Below are 26,368 nucleotides of genomic sequence, written 5' to 3'. Positions count from 1 at the left end.
ATTTGGGCCACATATATTTGACCTCTGACCTTGAAGGATGACCTTGACCTTTCACTACTCAAAATGTGCAGCTCCATGAGATACACATGCATGCCAAATATCAAGTTGCTATCTTCAATATTGCAAAAGTATTCATAAAATGAGCGATTTTGGCCACATATATTTGACCTCTGACCTTGAAGGATGACCTTGACCTTTCACCACTCAAAATGTGCAGCTTCATGAGATACACATGCATGCCAAATATGAAGTTGCTATCTTCAATATAGCAAAAGTTATTGCAAAATGTTAAAGTTGGCGCAAACAAACCAACAGACAGGGCAAAAACAATATGTCCCCCACTACTATAGTGGGGGACATAAAAAAGTTATTGATCGGAAACGATTCCATACTTATTGTGACAGAGACCTTGACCTTTGACCTAGTGACCCCAATTTCATTAGGGGTCATCTACTGTCCAAGGCCAATGCACATGTGAAGCATAAAGTCCTGGGATTCATGGGACCGAAACATCACGTCATCCACTCAAATTTAAATTGATAATTGGCAAAATTGAATGGAAAATAAACAACACAAAACTAACAAATCACAACATACTCACATCATTCTAAACAAAAATATTTAAAACAAGCGATATGTTTGTCAGAAACACAAAGCCCCCTTCTGCGCCGCTTTGAAGCCATACATTTGACCTTTGACCTTTAAGGTTGGCCTTGACCTTTCACCACTCAAAATGTGCAGCTCAACGAGAAGTAAGTAAGAGATTGAATGGAGAAATGAAAATTATTATTTTTTGACCTTTGACCTTGAAGGATGACCTTGACCTTTCACCACTCAAAATGAGCAGCTCCACGAGATACACATGCATGCCAAATATGAAGTTGATGTGTTCAATATTTAAAGTTATGATAAAACTTTAACGAACGTTAAAGTTTTAGGAAAGAAAAATACAATGATCTTTGACCTTGAAGGGTGACCTTGACTTTTCACCACTCAAAATGAGCAGCTCCATGAGATGCACATGCATGGTAAATATCAAGTTGCTATGTTCAATATTGCAAAAGTTATCAAACTTTAACCAAGGTTAAAGTTTTGGGACAGAATGACAGACAGACAGACAGGAAAAAAACAATACACCCCCAATCTATCGATCCGGGGGCATAACATAAATTAGTTAAAAACAATGCAAGTTCTAAATTGAAAATTCTATAATTGTACACTGGTATGCAAATTTGCTGTTTACACAAATGTTTTCAGATAATGATAGTCAAGTGTTACAGTGACTGAAGAATGTAAAGAAATTATTTTTTCACACAAAAAAATCGCATTTACACTTGTTAGGAACTATGAAGTACTTAAGACAACATAAAACGTGGGATATCAATTACATGATTTAACATTAATTTTAAAAGCACAAAGCAATTATCGGTAATTAGAAAATTTCAATTAAAAATATTTCCCGGTCGTGAAATTATATGACAACTCAGAAGTATACTACAAATGTTAACAAACTAGCCACAAAGATGTGTAAATCAATGAAAAAGCACTACTAAGCATACATTGTATCGGGAACAATCTGTAAATACCTTGATTACAAGATCTGTTTGTAAAACATGCATGCCCCCCTATATGGGCTAAAGGGCTGTTTGTAAAACATGCATGCCCCCCTATATGGGCTATTAGTGGTGGTGGTGCCCCCCTATATGGGCTAAAGGGCTGTTTGTAAAACATGCATGCCCCCCTATATGGGCTATAAGTGGTGGTGGTGGTGGTGGTGGTGGTGGTGGTGGTGGTGGTGGTGGTTACTGATACAATGCATTACAAAAATGCAGTTAGCCTTACATTTGGTAAAATTTAAATTACAAGGGAGGCAAATGCTGTAACAAAAAGAACATGCATAAACGGTAGTTGTTTCCCTTGTTTGAACCATGCTAAATCCTTAAAATGCCTATTTCCAGTAACTGTGACCTTCAACTGTGACCTTGACCTTTGACCTAGTGACCTCAAAATCAAAAGGGGTCATCTGCGAGTCATGATCAATGTACCTATAAAGTTTCATGATCCTAGGCCCAAGCGTTCTTGAGTTATCATCTGACGACCACCTGGTGGATGGACCAAACATACCGACAGACAGACCGACATACCAACATGAGCAAAGCAATATACCCCCTCTTCTTCGAAGGGGGGCATAATAATGATATTTATGAGTGGCAGAGCCTGTTTTCGTGTAACCGTGAAAGCTATTCAATAATTCATATAATAAATATTCAATAATTGACATATTTATTTTCATATTATTTACCAGGCAATCGCACCGGCAACATAGCATTTTCAATCGGAACTGTATTAAAAAAACTTATGGTTCTTAAGCATGGCACTTTTAATTATTATCAATACACCCATGAAGTTTCATGTAGAAGTCTTGCATGGTATCCGAAAATAGCTAAAAAATTGTGTGACAGTCGGACAAACTGACTGACTGACGGACATTGCCATTCTATATCCCTCCGCTTATGACAGGGGATAATAAATGGGGACCACCTATTTGATTTTGCCTGCCCACCATACCCCTGGCTAACAAAGGCAATCAATCTTGAAATGTCAAAAATATCTCAATCTAAATCTGCAGGTGAGCAAGTTCATATAATGCTTTAAATATTTGTAAAGTTTCAACCCACTAGCAGCAACACTTTTTTTATTACTCACAACATAAGTTTAAAAATGTACTAACAGGGGCCATAACTCTGGATATGTCTTCAACATCCAAACCCAAAAATGGTGATGCCCAAGTTTACATGCTTGTTAATGTTTGGAAGCATACTTTTTTAGCAACACACAACACAACAATCTGACAGAAGGCTGAAGGAACCAATAAGGATCTGTATGCATCCACTCTCCGAAAAGTGATTGCTTCCTCTGTGCAAATCACATGAACAAAAAGAGCCAACATTTAAAGTGATGGGCCTTATAAATAAACATCATGTTCAAGTTTAAATTTTTTAGAAAATAACGGTATTGAGTTGCTACTCAGTCACTGTAATCTTCATTTTCTAAGTAAAAAAAGGCATTCAATGTGACTAAATAGCGGGTCACTCATGGGTCTCGGTCAATGACCTTACATGACAACCCTGAAGACATGGCAAAATGACGAGACATACTTTCTACTGAATATTTGTCTCTTCTAGTATGTATATGCAGTCATGTCAGACCATCATAAGACCATGTGACTCAAATATAAACACAACCACGATTTCAGCTGTTGTGCAGACTAATGTATGCAGCACATTGTAAACACACCTACGACTGAGGGAGTAAGTAATTACCATGGTTACCTGGTAGCTATCCGTTGGAGCTGCCTCTCCCTATCACGCTCTAAAGGATCTGGCTTCACTCTGCACATGTTCTCCCACTGCTTTCTCTAATAGCCAAACACAGTTACATTAGAAAGACACAATAATACTAATTACACTTGTATGGCAACAACTTAATACTAACACTCCACTGCATGATGTCAGGAAATAAGTACTTATGAATATCCATGAAGAAAACGAAGTGTGAAATAATTATAAGTCTAGTCACACATTAAGATGTCATAAGACAGCATAAAACCAGAACAGCCTGCAAGAAACTCACAGTCTGTTCTGGTCATGTCTGATAAAGTTAACTTTACCAATATAAATAACACATATAGTAACAAACTTCAAGCATTCCCAGAGAGATTGACCATTAGGCTAACCATGGCTGTTACAAGCAAAACTTTGTCTATTTTGACATTTGAGCAAATTTATTTCAAAATTATGTAATTCCCCAATCCACCCATCCATCTTTCCATCAATCCATCCACATGCATACAGAAATGATTAGCACTACAATGACAGGCTTCTGCCTCTTTATGACCTGGGTCTTAAGAACAGCTAAAACCCATGAAAAAATATAAGAACATACAATAAAACGCCTTAATGACAATACAGTTCCAGTGTTTGGTGCCTTATGTTTTTAATAGTTTTGACATACAATTAGCTTATCCCCACATAGTAATTGGTGTAAATCTTTCAATGAAAAGGTAATGATGCAATACACAACAGTTACTAAATCAACACTATACTGGTTTGACAAAATATTCTCTGAAGAAAAAATGAAACACCTTTTCCTCTGCTGCCAGTTCAGCACCAACTAGTATTTTCTTGCGCTGTTTCTGCTCAGGCTGTGCTTCGTTCTCCTCGGATGCCTTCACAACCAGTTTACGCTTCTGTATCTCCCTGTCTGTCTTGCCCTTCGCTAGGATTACCTGCGTACAGAACATAACTGGGATATATTGCCCTTGGTCAGGATTACCTGGGTACAGAACATAACTGGGATATATTGCCCTTGGTCAGGATTACCTGGGTACAGAACATAACTGGGACATATTGCCCTTCGCTAGGATTACCTAAGTACAGAACATAACTTGGATATATTGCCCTTGGTCAGGATTACCTGGGTACAGAACATAACTGGGATATATTGCCCTTGGTCAGGATTACCTGGGTACAGAACATAACTGGGATATATTGCCCTTGGTCAGGATTACCTGGGTACAGAACATAACTGGGACATATTGCCCTTCGCTAGGATTACCTAAGTACAGAACATAACTTGGATATATTGCCCTTGGTCAGGATTACCTGGGTACAGAACATAACTGGGATATATTGCCCTTGGTCAGGATTACCTGGGTACAGAACATAACTGGGATATATTGCCCTTGGTCAGGATTACCTGGGTACAGAACATAACTGGGACATATTGCCCTTCGCTAGGATTACCTAAGTACAGAACATAACTTGGATATATTGCCCTTGGTCAGGATTACCAGGGTACAGAACATAACTGGGATATATTGCCCTTGGTCAGGATTACCTGGGTACAGAAAATAACTGGGATATATTGCCCTTGGTCAGGATTACCTGGGTACAGAACATAATTGGGATATATTGCCCTTGGTCAGGAATTACCTGGGTACAGAACATAACTGGGATATATTGCCCTTGGTCAGGATTACCTGGGTACAGAACATAACTGGGATATATTGCCCTTGGTCAGGATTACCTGGGTACAGAACATAACTGGGATATATTGCCCTTGGTCAGGATTACCTGGGTACAAAACATAACTGGGATGTATTGCCCTTGGTCAGGATTACCTGGGTACAGAACATAACTGGGACATATTGCCCTTGGTCAGGAATTACCTGGGTACAGAACATAACTGGGATATATTGCCCTTGGTCAGGATTACCTGGGTACAGAACATAACTGGGATATATTGCCCTTGGTCAGGGTTACCTGGGTACAGAACATAACTGGGATATATTGCCCTTGGTCAGGATTACCTGGGTACAGAACATAACTGGGACATATTGTACTTGGCTAGTATAACATAGGTACAGAACGTAACTGGCCCATGGCTAGTATTACCTGGGTACACAACATATCTGGGACATATTTTCCATTGCCAGGATTACCTGGGTACCGAACATAACTAGGATATATTGCCCTTGGCTAGGATTATGTATTGCACATAACTGGGACATATTTCTTTTTGCTAGGATTACCTAGGCATAGATATTGACATGGGTTATTCACGCATTACTAATTCACAACCGCAGGTATCTTCGCTTCCCTGGGGCCATTCTCTGATACTAGTCGGCTTAGAAGGCGCAATTAAGATGTTATTAATAAGGGCGCATGGAGGCTTTTGCCTTTGAAAAGAGCAGAGTGGTGCTTAAGAAAGGTGGCGCGGTGCAGTGCTAAGCAAAAAGGGCCTGGGAAAACACTAGCAATTTGTTCTTGAGTTGAAACGATTTACATGTATCTATATTTAGAAACTGTGACCTTAAACCCATCTGCAATATCAAGTTGTGATAAGATTACATCCATGTATGTAGCTGTATGACAATAGCTAAGTTTGTTTCCAAGTAAATATGCTGTATCAAATTTCCTTTATTTGCATGCAACATAAAAGCCTTGCAAGGTCTGTACATGAGGTATTTACATATTAAACTTCACTACAATAGGTAAACCCATATGCAATCCAAACCTTGGTCTGGATACCAAGCATGTATTTATGAACTTTCATTATAATAACTTACTTTGTTATCAAGAAACTCAATTGAATCTTTATAGCTTTGTTTTAGTAACATCTACCTTGACACCTGCCAACTTATAAGATGGGAGGCAGGTCTTAGTAGAAGTTATGTGCGTATGAAGTTTGATGAGAATATCTATGTTTGATTACCTTTAACCTGCATATATAGCTTATTATGTAACATTTCAAAGTGTCTTTAAAAAAAGTCCCTTAATAACAACACATTTAAACTGTAAAATGGCACAATTTTTACAAATTTGAAATCAACGTAACTTAGCCTTGCATATGGGATCATTGTAATACAGGGAATACATATTTGAAGTTTGAAGGAGAAACTAGCTTCCCAAAAAACTAAACTCAGACACAGACCCTATTAAAGGGATGAAGTAAAACCTTAAAGTCAAGCTAGAAATCTGTTTAAAAACACATGTGCCCTTACTTTATAGATGTAAACATCCAAAGTATCACGTTTTTCACACTTACCCATACCATACAGGACTTTTTTCTCCATAAAAAATATCAAGCCAGACATTTTTTGCCTTCTTTATCAAGTACCAGAAAATGGCTCAGGAAAAAAATTACAAATTTCTAAATTGCTGTAAAAAAAATCCAAATTGAAGGTTTCCAAAAAAAATAATTCAACATTTATTTTGTTTCCCTATGCAGCTCTATGGCTTGAATCTAAGTAAATATTACATTGACAACTTGACAACATATAGTTATCAATTTAAAGTATTTGGGAGCAAAAAATCAAATACACCAATTTCCAAATATGAAGACTTCACAATGCGAATTTTCCCAATTTTAGTGCTTTTCAGGCACATTTTTCCCAATTGGTCTTGTACCCGTACTTTTCCCACTTAGGCAAAAAAAATCGCTGTACGCAATTTGGCATTTTGTGGGTAAAAAATCACTATAAATGGTAATATAATCCCCATAATCAAATTGACTTGTTATTGTTAGAGACAATATGATAAACCTTTTGTAAAGTGTAAAGAACTGAAAAGGTCTTATCACAACGCTTCACGACATCACAACGCTTCACGACAAGCATGTGTTACTCAACAAAGGCGCAGACTGATATGAAAATTGAGTCAACAAAACAGTGAATATTTTGGATATCATTATATATATATAATTACTCACTCTGATAAAAAAAATTCAACATCAATTCAAGCATGGGAGTGGACTTTTACACCACTGATTTATCATTATGCAGGCTGATTTACCTGTTTATGAGAGGGCACATTTTTGTGGAGTATTTTTGCCAAGACATCAGCCAATCCTTTCTTTGACTGGGCCTGCTCCACTGCAGCATCTTGGGCCTCATTCCCTGCACAAAAGAAAACAGGACAGTGAATACATTGTTCATATTCTAGTTGTATTTTGAATTAAAATCATCAAGTTTTACAACTTCTGTTTGAAAGCTAAAAATACTGAGACAGTTTGGTACTATCTTGAATTTGTAGGTGAACTACGATTAACCAAAAGTAATTATTTTGTTTACCGTGTTATGAAAACGGTACATTTAAATATTTATATTGTTTACTTTTGTTAAATTAGATTTATACATGACTAATCACAGGCTCCAAAAAGTTTTGGTTTATAGCAGCAAGTTTTTTTCTAGCCGTTTTGGGAAAAGGATTCTGGTCATATTTGGATTTTTTTTAATCAATAAAATTATTTACAAAATGGACCAAATCTGCCTTTTGTTAACCATTAATAATGACACATCAGGCTTTTTCATGTACATTTTGGGGGAAAAGCATATGTACTTTGTAAGATGTTTACAAGTTAAATATAAAATTTAGATATAATAATAATAAGACACTTCTTTCTAAAAAAAATTGTTTTTTGGGCCGGGGGGGGGGGGGGGGGACATTGGGATTTTTTTTGTGGGGGGTGGGGGTGTGGGGGAGATTTTTTTCATAGCAGAAAAAAAAAACTGACAGCTTTTTATGGTTTTTCTTTTTAATCATAATACTGTTCAGTATTTTTTTTTCGTTACAAATCGCGTCCAGTATTTGACCCCATATCAAATTGAACAAGCAATTCGTTGAATTGATATCCCCCCCCCCCATTATGCTTCTGGACACAAAAGTATTATATTTGACACTCAAAAAAGCATTTTTTCAAGATACAAAGGGCCATAACTCCGTTATTAACAGATGATGTGCAATTCCATTTGGCGTGCATTTTCCTCTTATTCATATACATACTCATACCAAGTTTCAATGAAATCCGCCAAAGCACTTCCAAGATATGGCTCCGGACACACAAAAAAAGCATTTTTTCAAGATACAAAGGGCCATAACTCTGTTATTTACTGATGGTGTGCAATGCCATTTGGCTCGCATCATCCTCTTATCCATATACATACTCATACCAAGTTTCAATGACATTCGCCAAAGCACTTCCAAGATATGGCTCCAGATGGACGGAAAAACGGACGGACTGAAAACGCCAAAACAATATCCCTCCGCCTATGGCGGGGGATAATAAAGTATATATTTTTCCCAAATGGGACCTAAACATTTCCAATTGAAGGTTTCAAAACAAAAAAAATTTTTTTTTTTAGATTTCAACATTTTGTTTATTTCCCATCCAGCAATATCAGTTCAACCTTATAACCTTATTAAAAATAACACTGAAAAACACTTCCAGCGATTTGTTTAACCCAATTGGGAAAAGTACCGGTACCAGTCCAATTGGGAAAATTGTGCACGATAAACCCTGAAATTTCCAGCTTTAAGTACGAAAAGGATTTGCTTGAATACTTCAAAGAGGCAAGACAATTGATGTCTACAGTTGGGATGAATTTGAGATCATGGATATCAAACAGCGCATGTCTGAGAAAAGCGGCGGAAGACTAAAACGTTTCCGATACTTGTGACGTCACCAAGGTGCTTGGTCTGAGATGGGATCCCAAGTTAGACACAAGAAACTTCGTAGACAAACAGATACCAATTTTAGAAAAAGTTACGAAGAGAACGGTTCTAAAATCTAAATTTTTTGTCACAGATATATGACTGGCTTGGACTTCTGAGTCCAATTAAAGTCAGAGTGAAACTTCTCTTACAAGAGATGTGGAAACAAAAATTTGACTTGGACACGCCTCTTTCGTCCAGTATACATGCAACATGGTCAGAAATCGCCACAAATCTCAACACTGTTGTTCGCGAGACGTCACTGCGCCACCAGCTCATACAATCTGATGAAGGAACTGCAAGTGATGTGAAACCGGAAATGCACATCTTCGTAGATGCAAGTTACAAAGCGTATGGCGCAGCCGTATATGTCTGCAACAGAAACGAGTCAAGATTGGTGATGGCAAAAAGCAGAGTCACTCTGATGGCTGCTTTGATCGGAGCGAGACAAGCTTCCAACCTTCAATCTTCCCTGCACACGACACATATCATGTTTTGGTCTGCCAGTCAGATAGTCCTTCAGTGGCTCTCCACGACAAAGAAATTGAAGAAATTTGTAGCCAACAGAGTGTCCCAAATAAACACGTTGACCAATACAAACACGTGGAAATACTGTCCAACTCAAAACCCGGCAGACCTGCTGACACGTGGGGTATCAGCAAACATCTTCATGAAGAGCAGCATTTGGCAAACGGGGCCCACGTGGATCACAGACACGAGGAGGTGGCCTATATGGGAGACGGAACCGCTACTTGTCAACACTATTTTAGATGACCACGCCAGAACAGTGATGGTGCCGATTCACGTGCTATAGACAGATATATCTACCGGGTCTCTAATTAACCTTCAGAGCATTATCAACATTGCTGACTTCAGATCCTACCGAAGACTCCTGCGCATGACAGCTCTTTTGAAAAGATTTATCAAAAATTGCAAACTTCCACACAAAGAACAAATTTACGGAACAGTAAATGCAAATGAACTCTGATGTGCGGAAAAACTGTTACTTCGGCATTGTCAAGCCATGGAATAGGATGATGAAACAAGAGCTGTCACCATAGGATGACATATGCCCCCTATAAACGCTTTGATAGAAGTTATGAGCATTTTTCGAAACCTAAACCCAGATTTCGAAACCTAAACGCAGACCCTAAGTTCAAGGTCAAGGTCACAGGGGTCAAAATTTTTGTGCGTATGGAAAGGCCTTGTCCATTTACACATGCATACCAAATATGAAGGTTATATCTCAAGGGACATAGAAGTTATGAGCATTTTTCGAAACCTAAACACAGATTTTGAAACCTAAACGCGGGCCCTAAGTTCAAGGTCAAGGTCACAGGGGTCAAAATGGAAAGTGCGTATGGAAAGGCCTTGTCTATATACACGTGCATGCCAAATATGAAATTGCTATCTGAAGTGACACAGAAGTTATGAGCATTTTTCGAAACCTAAACGCAAAGTGTGACAAACAGACGGATGGACAGACGGACAGTCTGATCACTATATGCCCTCCTTTGGGGGCATAAAAATAAGTTTGAAATCACGAATGTGTCGCATCCCGCTTGTAAAACAACTTCGTCTCTTTACCGACAGTGACGACATTATTCGATTTTGATGTGGTGGAAGAATTAATAACGCTCCACTATCGGAGATGACGAAGTTCCCGATATTGTTACTGAAAAACACCACATCACACGGTTGATTGTCAGAGATGCGCACATCACACATCTGCACTCAGGTGTCAAAGCAACTGTCGCACATATACGAAAGAAGTATTGGATTCCCGCGATAAGACACTTCTTCTGGAAGTGCGTCACTTGCCGCAGAGTTCTTGGATGATCCTTCAGAGTCCTCGAGCCGCCGCCATTACCGAAGATGAGAGTTGAAGACATGCCGCCCTTTACAGTAACGGGGGGAGATTTCACTGGTGCTCTATAAGTTAAGCAGAACAACGGAAGTGAAACAAAAGCATACATTTGTCTTTTCACTTGTGCTTCTACTCCCGACTGTGGAAGTTGGTGATGGCAATTTCAATCATGCTTGCATGGTTGCAAGGGGTGGCGAAATCTCAAATAACTATACTTGTCCACGGACAACCATTTAGGAAATTTAACTTGTCCGTTGCTGAACTACACTTGTCTGTTAATGTTTATATAATTTATAAACGCATTTATTGATTAATGTAACATAATGAATAAATCAAAATGAGTACATTATGCGTTTATTTAGATCATATTTTGTATCATAATCTTTCTCATTTTTTTTTTTTTGGGGGGGGGGGGGGTGGACTGCTCAAAGCTTTGGGTTTCTGCTCCATTGTTGAAGATTTTTTTTTAAATGTTCCATCTTTACTGTTAAAGTCCTCTGATATAACAAGGTAGACCGTGTTTTGATTATCTTGGTTTGATACTTTTATTTCCGTCTGATTGTAAAAATAAAGAAACCAGTCTGTACACTGTCTAACAGTGGTGTGCATGTTGAAAATGCGGCATGCTCCCAGTCTCTTATAGAATAAGGGAGATCACTGCGCAGGAGAATGCCCGTATTTTAGCTTGATTGCTCCGCAAATAGCACTGACAATGTTATCGCATGTCAACATCCAGTTTTGTAAAACTTAATTACCGCTTTAAAAATGCATTTTTGTGTATTCCTCGATCCAACTGGTTGTCCTTGGTAAGCCATCATGGGGAAATTGTTCATATTCAATAAGGTCAAGGTAATATAGTCATATTCTAAGTGGAAGAGGACCATAATTGAAACATATTGATCGCTTATGTTTTAAAGTTGTACTTTATAGACGATATTGAGTTCAGGTATATTTTCCACAATCTATTGAACATTTGTAATGACATAAAACAAACTAATAAGATTTTATTTCAGGGTTGATAGCAATAGCTTGGGTGGGATGGTTGGACGGTCCTTCAAAAATAAAATAAATAAATATTTGTGTTTTTTTACCATGTTTAAAAAAATCTTTTTGTGTGGGGAGTTTCTTTTTGGGTGTCACGATGATCTTTCAAAAATAACAAAAAAGAAAAATGAATTTTTTTTTTTTAACGGGGGGGGGGGGGGGGGGGGGGGGGTTCTGGGGTGGGGCGTGGGGGGTTGGGTGGAGTCCATTGTGGTATGTCAGGTAAGTGTTGTTTTCTCAAAGTATGAATCAAATCTGATCATAAATAAAGAAGTTATGGCAATTTAAGCAAAATTTGTTAATTTGACCTTGAGAGTGAAGGTCATTCAAAGGTCAAGGTCAAATTCAACTTACCAGGTACATTTCCCTCATGATAGTAAGAAAGTATTCAAAGTTTGAAAGCAAAAGCCTTGATACTTTGAAGTAAAGTGGAGCTAAACACAAAATTTAACAAAATATTCAAAGTTACTAAGACAAAATATGGCCATACCAGAGTTATGCAACTAGCCCTGTACAGTCCCCTTATGATAGTTAGTGAGTTTTCCAAGTCTGAAAGCAAAAGCTATGATACTTTAGGAGTAAAATGGACCAAAACACAAACTTAACCAAATGTTAAATTATCTAAGTATAAAAGGGGCCATAATTCTGTCAAATGCCAGTCAGAGTTACATAACTTTGCCTGCACAGTCCCCTTATGATAGTTAATAAGTGTTGCAAGTATGAAAGCAATAGCTTTGATACTTTAGGAATAAAGTGAACCTAAACACAAAACTTAACCAAATTTTCAATTTTCTCAGTATAAAAAGGGCACATAATTCTTACATAATGCTTGATACAGTTGTCTGCTCGTGTTTATAGATTGGGGTCATGTTGATAAAGAAGTATGCACAATATAAAAGCAATATGTCAAACGACTTAGGAAATATTTGAGGTGGTACACAAACTTTAACATAGAATTATCAATAATTATATGCATATTGTAAGTGACAAAATGGCCATAATTCTTACAAAATGCTTGAAACAGTTGTCTGCTCTTGTTTATAGATTGGGGTCATGTTGGTAAAGAGGTATGCACAATATAAAAGCAATATGTCAAACGACCTAGGAAATATTTGAGGTGGTACGCAAACTTTAACATTCCAACGCTCACGGTAACGGGAACACCGACGCCAGGGTGAGTAGGATAGCTCCACTATATCAAAGACCTATATATAACACAGATTGGAAACTCTCTCTTCGCGATAGCGATATGCGATAATATCTAACGGCGGACGCGGGTCACTTGACATTGATTTTGGAGATGCCGGTGTACCTGTAGATTCTTCCCTGTTCCAGCTACTGTCGGCCATTTTGTTATAAAGCAATCAATTATTCTTCGTAATTAGTCGTTTAATATTTGTTGTCGTAGGGTATTCTGAGCATGATCTGGTAGTTTATATTATTTTGATATTGTTATGAACAATCTTAATGTGTTAATTAGTGTTTTTAGCGCTCGGTTGTCAGTTTGCAGAGCAATGAATGTCTGAAAGCGCAACGTTACGAACTTCACGTAGTGAGCAAAGTCGGTCGCCGAAGAAGACATATTGAATACTTTTTGTGTGAATAAAAATAAGTATTTATTTTCTGTGTTGATAATTCTTTAGGTTTTGGTAGTTATTATTCTAATTAATTATTTATTTATCGGAATTTGAAAGAGAACACTGGATTCGTTCATTTTCGATAATTTTTTAAAAATTGAAAGGCCCGAAGCATTTTTTTAAAAACATCTTCATTAAGCATCACATATTGATAACATAAGATTTTTATGTTAGGTGAGATGTTTATCTGTGTATGATTTATAAAAAGTAGACGAAAATGAGGTATTTTAAAGGATTTTGCCTTTGTACAATTTGTACTATTTTATACTGTTATTCCATTCAATCATTTTTCACACCTGTCGCCAAAGTGTTGTTTTTTTTGAAAAACTTTTCTATTTCTCATCCCATATCATTGAAGTAAGATTTTTATGCTAGGCAAGATGTTAATCTAAGTATAGATTTAAACAAACTAGAAGAAAATAACCAATTTAAAGTATTTGGCCTTATACAATGTTGGTACAATTTTAAGCTCTTTTTTTCTGTTGTACAAGATTGCTGTCAAAGGTGTTTTTGTTCTTTTTGATAAACTTTTTCATTTTTCATCCCAAATAGATTAAGTCAGATTTTTATGCTTGGTGATATGTTAATCTAGGTATGAATAAACTAAACTGGAGGAAAATGTTCATTTTAAAGGATTTTGGCCTTGTACAAAGATGGTACCATTTTAAGCTCTCTTACCCTATTATACACACATGTCGTCAAACGTGCTTTGGTTCATTGTGAAAAACTTTGTCATTATTCACCACAAATTGAAGAAAAAATATTTTTATTCTGGGTAATATGTTTATCTTGGTATGAATAAAACAAGAGTGCCAAACTGTCACAAGATACGCCCGTTCGGAGGTTTTGGACACCATGCTTAATGCTTGAAATGCACTAAGTGACCTCGAGACCTAGTTATTGACCCGGCATGACCCATATTTGAACTTGACCTAGATATCATTTAGATGTAACATCTGACTAAATTTGGTGAAGATCAAATGAAAACTACTTCAATTAGAGAGCGGGCACCATGCTAAATGCTTGAAATTCATTATGTGTCCGATCGTGACCTCGTTTTTGACCCGGCATGACCCATATTCGAATTTGATCTACATATCATCTAGACTCAACTTCTGACCAAATTAGGTGATGATCAGATGCAAACTACTTCAATTAGAGAGCGGACACCATGCTAAATGCTTGAAATGCACTAAGTAACCTTGTGACCTAGTTTTTGACCCGGCATGACCCATATTCGAACTTGACCTAGATATCAACTAGATGCAACTACTGACCAAGTTTGGTGAAGATCGGATGAATACAATTTGAATTAGAGTCCGGACAAAGTGGCGCCGTTGAAAATGCACTAATTGACCCTATGACCTAGTTTTTGACCCGGCATGACCCATATTCGAACTTGGCCTATATATCAACTAGATGCAACTGCTGACCAAGTTTGGTGAAGATCGGATGAATACAATTTGAAATAGAGTCCGGACAAAGTGGCCCCTTTGAAAATGCACTTATTGACCCTATGACCTAGTTTTTGACCCGGCATGACCCATATTCGAACTTGGCCTAGATATCAACTAGATGCAACTGCTGACCAAGTTTGGTGAAGATCGGATGAATACAATTTGAATTAGAGTCCGGACAAAGTGATGCCTTCCGCCCGCCGCCCGCCGCCAAGGGGTTTCACATAATACGTCCCGTATTTTATACGGGCGTATAAAAACTAGATGAAAGTACAATGTATGGGTTTAAATTCGTATTAATATCTTCTTTTATTAGTATTACCAGTTTTCCTGTCAATGTTACACATGCAAGTTAATATACAAACATATTTTAACAGATAGCTGAGAGATTACTATTAAAACACAAACAAAAGCTTCGAGATGACTATAATTCGCCGGCCGCGGCCACTGATCACACAATTAAAATCAATCAACAACGCAAACTGATAATTGAAGTTAGGATCCCTTCTTTTAATAAATTCTCTAGAATAAAGAAAAAACACAAAGCATCTTCTTCAGTACGCTAATTAATCCAACGATTAACACGCGCGTGAAATGTTTGTTTTTTCTTTTCGCGAAATCCTAGCCCACGATTCTGAAAGCTTAATTTAATTACCAAAAGAAAAAAAAACTGGATTACAAACAAAACTTTAATAACCTATAACTCATGACTAAGATCTAAATAAAAAGAGAATTAAACAATTGAAAAAATCTACACAATCAATATTGAAAATCAAATAAGTCTAACTGAAACCGTTTTTGAATCGAACGATCATAGCATTTATTATACTGTAATGTTTTTTAATCAGAGACCTAGATCTATGTGTCCACATATATCTATCCGTTTTGAAATAATACTATTTTATAAGGTTTTAAAGGGATCTTTTCACGCTTTGGTAAATTGACAAAATTGAAAAAAGTTGTTTCAGATTCGCAAATTTTCGTTTTAGTTATGATATTTGTGAGGAAACGGTAATACTGAACATTTACCATGGTCTAATATAGCCATTATATGCATCTTTTGACGATTTTAAAACCTAAAAATTATTAAGCGTTGCAACGCGAAACGATTGAATAATTTGGAGAGTTCTGTTTTTGTCGTTAAATTTTGTGAAACTACGAAGATTGCTTATATAAGGTATAAAATACTTCAAGTATGTGTACTCGGCGGAATAGCTCAGTAGGCTACAGCGTTTTTACTTCAGGACTCTGGCAGGACAGCAGGGATCACTGGTTCGAAACCTGGTCCGGGCAATGTTCTTTTCCTTTTTTTAATTTTATTCTTGATTTTTTACTGGAGCTTTTACGATCCAATGTTTACATTTATCGATATAAAGCATTTAATGAATAAGTTAAAAAATGCCAAAATCTGTGAAAAGGCCCCTTTAACTGTTTGAAATACCAAATTATACAAGAATATTTTATCAGCAAAAGCCTTTCAAATAAACTATTCAACAGCATTCTCGCCGCGATTTGGAAGTTCCTAGCGCTATTTCTTAAACGATCGCGGCATTATAAATTCTTATTGTAGGTAAATAAAATCGAGATTTTATAAAAACATAATTACTCATGTTTCTATGAAACTTTATTTTATAAAAATCGGATCATTATTGACCAAGTTATAGTCGCCTTCGTATAGCGCCGTAACATTTTCGCATAACTTTGCTCGATAATCGTAGCCGTTGCTACTGACGTGTCGCTATCTTATCGCAATCGTGATACACCGGCTATCTCCGGAGTACTCCGATTGATTCATGGAATAAATCGTCTGCTGATCCTAAGTGTACTTATCGGTTTCTCGACCACGTGACCCCGCCGCGAGATAGCCCGATAAGGCGCGAAGTTTCCAATCTGTGTTATCTATAGGTCTTTGACTATATATATATATATATATATATATATATATATATATATATATATATATATATATATATATATATATATATATATATAAGCACCATGCACTTAAACAAACGCCACTCGTCGCGGTGTTCATTTCACTGTGTTCGCTTACCAAATGAACCCTGCGATGGGTGTCCAGATCAAATGTTCGCGGGGGCCGTTTTCAATACGGCGAACACCGCGAATCACCGCGGACGCATAATATCTGCCGAGGTGTTCATAGTGTCCGCTAAAATAATAATAATTGAACATAAAAGTATTGTATTGATTCCTTTCATGTAAAAGTGATAATGAATAATGTTTTTCACACCGATGCTCAAGACAATGTTTTCTGTCTTTCTAAACGCCTCGTATAAAAGAAAACCGTGTTCGCACCTAACGTGTTTGATTATGCAATTAACAGTTTGAAGCCATGGATAACTCATAACTAATTGTAGTAATCGTATTATCCCGAGTCTCTTGATTCTCCGATGCATACCTGTCAACTAACTGAAATAATTCGCGTTCAGAATAAATCTGAACGCTGAAACTCCGGTCTGCAAAAACCATAACGAAAAATAAATACAATACTATTATATCAATATGCTTAAAATTGCAAAATAACATTACCAACTCATAAAGTTTTAGTTAATTAGTCCATTTTTACCTCAAATAGCGTCGATTTGAAGTTAAAAGGCATAATTTGTTTCAGTTAAACTTCTGCTTAAATCGCAATACAATCACTGACCTCTCGCCATGTTATGAAATATTTAAATATCAACCAATCAGAAGAAGGCATTACGGTGTAATAGGCTGCGTTATCGATTAAAATCTACCTGCCGTATACAGCGGGCACAGCGATTGGAATTGAAAATGTGAGTAGTGTGTTGATTTAAATTGATCAGGCGTGCAAAATTGAAAGAGTCAATACATAATTCTTACGGAACATTATTGAGAAATGAATTATCTACACAGGTATGTAAATATTATTGCAATCCGTTGATATTAACTGTCTGATATCGGGGCTTGAATGTTGCGCACCAAATTCCTTGCGCATCAATATAGACAAAGAAGGAAAACTCTCGCTATTAAAAAGATAGAGTGGACTATTGACGCCAAGAGTCTGCCAAAGCAAAAATCATCAAAAGACTCTTAGGCGGCAATTTATATTGACTAACCTGTCGACTGTCTCAATCGCATACATGCAACTTCTTCCATCTTTATCCATTACACGATAATCCCATATATGCCCGATTTCCATTTTTAGATGGGCGCTTTAGCGCCCGTCTAAAGTGCTTAGTGTGAAATTCAGGTCGATACGACTAGGTATGATTAACCCAATACCCGCTTGCGTATCCGCGCAAGAAAGAGTTGTATAATTTATGCAAGAGGTTTGAGTTCTCCAATTATGTGTATTCACAAATGGCAACATTATATTAATATCGTGTTACATTCAATATTTTCGAACGGTGTTTTATAGAAAAGAATCAATAAACAATGATCGTATTGTACGTGTCGCGGAGGAGATTGTTAATGAATGATTAAAATAGTCCACTTTCTGCTGCGTGTGCGTGACGTAGTATTTTCGCTCAGCTCATTCATAAATCTGAGGCTGGCGATAAACAAAGGGGAGTCCGTGTGAGAATAACGCAGTAGTATAAGGTTACGCTTGTTTATATTCACAGGTCTCAATTAATAATACGTTGACCACGAGTTCAACAATTATTACAGGGATACGATAGACAACATAAAAAATGTTTCATTATCGCTGAAACTGTTAAAAAAACATTTAAATATAACAATAATATTCTCTAAACAAGAGCACCGCCTTGCGGGTGCAGACCGCTCATCTATTTTCTTTTTAAAGGTGAAGGGACTCTCATTTTCAATCACAAAGGAGGGAGGAGTGGAGTGAAGAGGGGTGTATAGTGTGGGGTTGTGGACATTTATTACATTATCTTCCAAAAAAGCGAAAAAAAAAAAAAAAAAAAAAATCGGGGGGGGGGGGGGGTATAGTGTGAGGGTGTGGTGATAATTTGTGAGATGATCTTAAAAAAAAAAAAAAAAAAAAAAAAAAAAATCAAAAAAAAAAAATTTGGGGGTGGGGTGGGGTGGGGGGTGGGGTGGGGGTATAGTGTGAGGGTGTGGTGGTCATTTGTGAGACAATCTTAAAAAAAAAAAAAAAAAAAAAAAAAAAAAAATTAGGGGGGGGGGGGGGAGGGGGGGGAGGGGGGGGAGGGCACGGGGGGATGGTTTGGGTGAAGTCTATTGTGGTATGTCAGGTAAGAGTAGTTTCATCAAAGTTTCAATCAAATCTAATCATAAATAAAGAAGTTATGGCAATTTTAGCAAAATTTAATAATTTGACCTTGAGAGTCAAGGTCATTCAAAGGTCAAAGTAAAATTCAAGTTGCCAGGTACAGTAACCTCATGATAGCATGTAAGTATTTGAAGTTTGAAAGCAATAGCCTTGATACTTCGAGTGGATCGAAACACAAAATTTAACCATATATTAAAAGTCAAAAAAGGGCCATAATTCCGTAACAATGACAACCAGAGTTATGCAACTTGTCCTTTTACTGTACCCTTATGATAGTTTGTGAGTGTTCCAAGTATGAAAGCAATATCTATGATACTTTAGGGGTAAAGTGACCAAAACATAAATCTTAACCAAATTTTCAATTTTCTATGTATAAAGGGCCCATAATTCCGTCCAAATGCCAGTCAGAGTTACATAACTTTGCCTGCACCGTCCCCTTATGATAGTTCATAAATCTTGCAAGTATGAAAGCAATAGCTTTGATACTGTAGGAATAAAGTGGACCTAAACACAAAACTTAATCAAATTTTCAATTTTCTAAGTATAAAAAGGGCACATAATTCTGTCAAAATGCCAGTCAGAGTTACATTACTTTGCCTGCACAGTCCCCTTATGATAGTTAGTAAGTGTTGCAAGTATGAAAGCAATAGCTTTGATGCTTAAGGAATAAAATGGACCTTAACACAAAACTTAACCAAAATTGTCAATTTTCTAAGTATAAAAAGGGCACATAATTCTGTCAAAATGCATGCCAGAGTTATCTAACTTTGCCTGCCCAGTCCCCTCATGATAGTAAGTAAGTGTACCAAGTTTGAATGCAATAGCATTGATACTTACTGAGAAAAGTGGAACTAAACGCAAAACTTAACCAAAATTTTCAATTTTTTAAGTATAAAAAGGGCACATAATTCTGTTAAAATGCACGCCAGAGTTATCTAACTTTGCCTGCCTAGTCCCCTCATGATAGTAAGTAAGTGTACCAAGTTTGAATGCAATAGCATTGATACTTTCTGAGAAAAGTGGACCTAAACGCAAAACTTAACCGGACGCCGACGCCAACGCCAACGCCAACGCCGACGCCGACGCCAAGGTGATGACAATAGCTCATAATTTTTTTTCAAAAAATAGATGAGCTAAAAATGTAGTCTTGCTGTTTTGAAATAAGGTTTGGAATTTTGTTTTCTAAATAACTTAATTCAAAACAAAAGTTTAATTATAGTGTTTTTTACTTGTTAGTCGCATATTTACCGCATTATAATGTGTGTTATAATAGGCAAACCATACATTAGTAAAATTCAATCTGCCTTCGCACATAGAAGGAATGGGTCAATTAGGTGCTGCGTTTCCTTTGCTTACTTCAGTTAGAGGTCAATTATTTAAGTAATAGCAATCACAAGGCTCCGACTTCAAAGGAATTGCGGAGCTTTCTTACATAATAAAAGTCGTAGTCGCATGGTATTTGCGTTTTGCGTCCTATTTGGTCACGTGGTTCTTTTTCCCGGTTGTTTTGGCATTCATGATATATGAGGCTATTAATAGATGCGTCTGTCGATAAACAAAGGAAAGTTTACGGGTTATAACAACGCAATAGGTTACGCTTTCGCATACAACTCAATGACGTAGTACAGGTCGTAAAATGAGAGATTCGGGAAAAAGTTGACGCTTATTTATATCAAAGACCCATATTATCTATAGGTCTTTGTTTATATTCTCAATTTATAAAACGTTGAACATAAGTTCAACAATAACTTCAGCGATACGATAGACAAAAAAAAAGTTTCATAATTGATAAACCCGAATATAAGAAACAATTTATAATAATAATACGAATGCAATAGCAGAAGGTTAGTAGAAGGTTAAGCTTGTTTATATTCACAGTTCTCAATACATAGACAGTTGGATATGAGTTCATGAATTACTACAGGCATACTATAGGCAACCTCGAAAATGCTTTTTAATCGCTAAAACCGAAAACAACCTAATATATTATATTAAATATATTTATAACAATAAATGTCTTTTAAAAATGTAGTCGGCGTATACGCTGACTTTGAAATAAAATTAGCAATTTACTTTTCTAAATAATTAAATACAATTAAACAAAAGTTTAACTATTGTGTTGTGTTTTTCACTTGTAAGCTGCATATTCACCGCATGAAATGTGTGTTAGCATTGTCAAACCACACATTAGTGTGAGTAAAATAAAAAATATACTACGGGAGAGCACTTCATATGTGTCCTCATATGCCTTGTTATGAGTATCTATCTTCACTATCGAAATATATCGTATGTTTATATTTGATTTAAACGCAGTTTTCTTTCGACACATTTAAATCACACGTCAATAGCGCCGTCATGCGAAAATGGGTCTTATGCGTTTCGGCAAGCGTTTGTTAAACCCAACATGTGCTTTTGCGCAGTCAGGCCATAGGCGATGCTGTTCGCTTTAAAATCACTCAATATGTTATGTTTCTCCTTACCAGAAGGAGTGATAGCTGAGTGGGCTATTTATATGATGGGCGCATATGGAATGAGACCCATTTTCACATGACGAGGGTCATTACAAATCTCATTGCGAATTGAAAATGCCACATTTAAGAACAATGCTTTTTGATACAAAATTGAATTGAAAATAGCAAACTTGTTAATAATGGCAGCCTATCCACACATTAAGGAATGATTTCCAGACGTGCTGACCAAGTACGGCAAACATTGTGGTATGATAATTAAACGATTTTCTCTTATCGTGACACTATACTATTTCGCTAATGATTGTTTTCTCATCTTGGAGGCGAAAGTGAAATTCTGCGAGATGGATTGTAACGCGTAATTGTAACAGGGCCACAATTTGTGTCGTTTGAGCATACAGAGAGTAGTCCGGAATTCCTTACACTGAACAGTGCTACATCCTTTGAATTGAGCACATACGCAGTGATGTAGCAAAAATTCAGAGGTTGTATCTCGAATCAGCTTATTAAATATTCGAAAATATTCATGCGTGTCTGTTGGCGTTATGTAAAAGTCACTAAGATGAAAACTGAAACAGCTACGCCTAAAAGCGCATGAGTGCTCTATACCTATGTTTATGTTAGCGTTGTTGACACCGTGTGAACTGCTCGGGTAATAAGTAAAGCATAAACAGCAATGTTTATATACTTTTATTCCTCCATATACAAGATACGAAGATTGTTGTATATTTTGAATTTGTATATGGTGTCAAAAATCAAAAGTTTTGTACACGGAACTTTCATTATGAATTTATATTCTTGGTGAGATAGTCATTTGATATAAGAAAAAAATATTCCTTTAATATGGTGACTGCAAATTTTCTTTATATTAAGTTATCATTACCATTTTCATCATACTTTCTATGCTTTCAGAACTTCCAAAAAGCATGTTGTTTTTATTTTGTCTTAGTTATTTCTATGAAATAATAAGGATGATAAAAAGTGCACACAAAACTCGACCCGTGCGCTATGACACACACTTTATAAAGTTGAATGGCGTGTGTTCATTTCAAACTTGCGATTGATTTTCAAAAATGAATTGCGTGTTGAATTATGCAATAGCGAACATCTTCAGTGCCTTCAGCGCTTTGATTAAAAGCAAATTATGGGTGTGTAATATAGACGATAATATTGACAAAAATGTCAATTACACAAACGTTAGCAATTTTCGAAAGTATCAAATGAATTTCGGCATATGATTCTATTTAAAGATTTGATGAAATAAGCGTCCAATCAGGACAAGGGTATTCCAAGGCATCGTGTACAGTTCATGTTCTGAAACAAATTGTAGCCGCAAATAAATACATGTATATGCCCATGATATTTTCGTGTCCAGTTTTTACCTACAAAAAGCGCGCGAAAATAGCAGGCAACATTGTAAAAGCTTCGTTGTGAATTTCAATTTAAGTATCGGGGTAAATGTATCTCGCAAATGACTTGGCATTGGCATTGCACATTAAGTGCCGTGTACAGTTCATGAATATTCTTTTAAAACGACCAATGAACAGCGTCATCTATATTTAGATTTCATTCAACATGTATAAGTCATTTTCTGGAAATCGGGAGAAAGTGAAAGCGATTTTTCGAAAATAAACCAACGTTTTGTTTATTTAATTTGTCATTATTATTTATATTTTGTGTTGTCTATGTACGTTTGTTTGGTTCTCATTTGTTTTCAGCAAATCTTATGAAAATAAATATCGTAGTTGTAAATGTTTATGTTAAAAGCAAGTCCCGTTTCCGATATCATATACGAGAATTACTTCGATATGTTACATGAAAATGACATGTACAATTATTGTTTTGATAGACGACACGTGCTAAAGTTTGTGTTTCGTAATACATAGGATATTGGATTGTCGGTGCTTGTTTGGAAAATAAAACAAAGACGCAGTCGGCGGTTTTCTATAGTCCTTTTGTACTGACCAACATTATAATTAATAGACCAGTTCACGCGTGACGTCACGCGCACCTGCGTGTTTACATCCGGGCTATATTGGTAGTCAAAAGAAAAATACAATCAATGGGGAGAAATAGAGCGTGATCGGTTAAATTTAAACGATTATATTTAGATTTTATTTTTCAAAATGCCAACAAGTTGTTCTACGTTACTGAAACAAATAAGATTGAACACAATGAATAAATAGATCAAATCCAAATAAAAAACATTTACAAATTAACCATAATGTCTGGGCAGGTACCTTTACCCTGGTCCGGGAAAACTAACATGTTGACACATTAAATAAACATTTAATTAAATTAAATGCAATAGTTTTCATTTGATTGTTTGCATCAATCTTAAAATCGTTTAAGCCTTTGTATACCGGTGTTTTATTGCCCCTTTGTTCTGCCTAATCCGATTATCTCGTTTTGATCAGATATTGTCCAGACCTAACAAACAACATGGTGTCATAAATCACACTAGGTGGCAGATGACAGTCTGGTCATTAAACGCAATTGATGATGCCACCATGTCTTCATTCTGGTAGTATTAAGTAACTAGGCATTTGGTTGAATAAATTTACCACCGACATACTTAACAGTTGCTTAAATTAGATATGTTACATAATAATTGTACAAATTTGAAGTCTATAGATTATCAGAAATTGAACACGGTAAAGAAAAAGGCCCGTTTTATTTATAAAAAAATAAGGTATTTATGAATTATAAAATGTAAATAAAAAATATTTAACGTATTTAGCGGGCATCGGTTAATTATAAATACGTCATTCAGTATGAAGATGTAATGTTACGGCAATGCACGAAATACATCATAAAAACAAGAAATAACGTTTGACATCAATGGGGGTAAATAATAATGAAACAATGTGTATATATTATATTATATATTTATATATATTATGTTGTGTGTGTGTGTGTGTTTGTTCGTGTGTGTTAAATGTTAGATAGTTGTCACTCATACTCGATCACTAGTAACGAGTTTACAAAATACATGAATACACAGTTCAATTTGCATCATGTGAGGTTGTGTTTCACTTTTTCAGTTAAATGTTAATATTCCTCAAGTCATTCTCTGAACAACACCCATCCAAATTAAAATTACATGTAAATACCTTCGTGAACTTCGCTTTTAATAGGGCTTTGTAGTACGTTTATTTTCAATGAAACACTGACACATTCTAGCTATCACTAATTTTTTATTATTCTAGTTTACGCATGCAATTGATAATTATAATTTTATAATTCGATGTAACATTATTTTTATTGAAGCTTTTCTGCAAATAATTATACGGCTAATGCATAGAGCTCTTTGTTGCGTCGAATTGTCTGTTGTTCAGTCTTCAGACAATCTTAATTACTTTTATGCTAATGACGCGTTCTTTTAAAATGCAAATAAATGTGTTAATGCATTCTTTTGGCACTGAACATTATATTTTTTAAATATTATTTAGGTGTTGTTTTTTAAGTTTCTTTTCGATGTATTGACTAAACAAGTCTCGTTATCCATATGCTTTGCGTTAGCTGTAAGCAATGCTTTTTGACTACCAGTGCATTGCGCATGCGCGAAAATCGGGAATCAAAACAATAACAATGAACTGGTCTATAGTGCACGTGCTTAGTTAACATTTAGGGGTAAGAAACACGGGTTCTAGACACGGAAGAAAGTCATCACGGTGATCACGGGTGTTCCCGTTATCGATAGCGTGAAATCGCGGCGATTTCGGGTGTTCGCTGAACACCGCGGTCAGTAGCGTGTCCGCCCCCCGCGAAATGTCACCCATCGGGAAAAGTGAACACCGCGGACAGGTGTTTTTGTTTATGTACACCATGCCTGTACTGTATATAGTCGAGCTAAAAATCAGATGCCCAGACAAGCAAATGTACGACTCGGGCAATTAGGACATTTGATTTCGCCACCCCTGGTTTCATGAACAATTTTGCAATGTTGACCATACCTTTCACGTTTCAATTTGACTGTGCGCGTGTAATTCTCATTCCTGAGTGCAAATCCTTCAATAGTCATGGCGGCTGCACCCTTCAACTGTGCTTTCAAATAACTGAGTTTCTGCACATCAGTTAAGTTGACATTGCAAAGGATTTCATCAGAGTCCCCGAGCGGCCACCATTACCGAAGATGAGAGTTGAAGAAACGCCGCCCTTTACAGTAACAAGGGTAGATTTCACGGGCGCTCTATACATTAATCAGACAAACGGAAGTGAAACAAAAGCATACATTTGTCTTTTCACTTGTGCTTCCACCTGCGCCGTCCATCTCGAAGTTGTCACCGATCTAAAAAAGGAATCATTTCTATGCGCATTTAGAAGATTTGTTAACCGGAAGTCACTGTCGAAATTAATGATTTCCGACAATGCTACCATGTTTGTAGCAGCATCTAACCATTTGAAGACGCTTATGGAGTCTACATCAGTCCAAGAAACACTGAGTGGTATGGGAATAGAGTGGCGTTTCATTCCACAACGCACCCCATGGTACGGAAAATGGTGGGAGCAACTTATTGGTCTGACAAAAGTCGCTCTGAAAAAAGTACTTGGCCGAGCATATGTCACACTTGAGTCACTACAGACAATCGTCACAGAAAT

General features: G+C 36.6%; 1 protein-coding gene and 1 long non-coding RNA gene across 2 annotated transcripts in view; both read right to left on the bottom strand.

Annotated features, from left to right (window-relative positions):
- LOC127872913 (RRP15-like protein) overlaps positions 1 to 26,368 on the bottom strand; it is a 35,911-nt gene that overhangs the window by 4,374 nt on the left and 5,169 nt on the right. Inside the window, exons 2-4 of the mRNA XM_052416438.1 lie at positions 7,356 to 7,459; positions 4,145 to 4,288; positions 3,333 to 3,418 (exon numbers count right to left, since the gene is read on the bottom strand). Of these exons, the coding sequence (XP_052272398.1) occupies positions 3,333 to 3,418; positions 4,145 to 4,288; positions 7,356 to 7,459 (334 nt within the window). The remainder of the gene's footprint in view (positions 1 to 3,332; positions 3,419 to 4,144; positions 4,289 to 7,355; positions 7,460 to 26,368) is intronic.
- LOC127872942 (uncharacterized) lies at positions 12,454 to 18,149 on the bottom strand. Its single transcript, XR_008045847.1, has 3 exons — positions 17,646 to 18,149; positions 17,112 to 17,228; positions 12,454 to 12,513 (listed from the first exon to the last, which is right to left on the bottom strand). It is a non-coding gene; the product is annotated as an uncharacterized LOC127872942 (long non-coding RNA).

Source organism: Dreissena polymorpha, chromosome 3, assembly GCF_020536995.1.
Source record: "Dreissena polymorpha isolate Duluth1 chromosome 3, UMN_Dpol_1.0, whole genome shotgun sequence".
Lineage (NCBI taxonomy): Eukaryota > Metazoa > Mollusca > Bivalvia > Myida > Dreissenidae > Dreissena > Dreissena polymorpha.
Note: the sequence above shows the minus strand (reverse complement) of the source record. Positions and strands in the feature narration are given on the sequence as shown.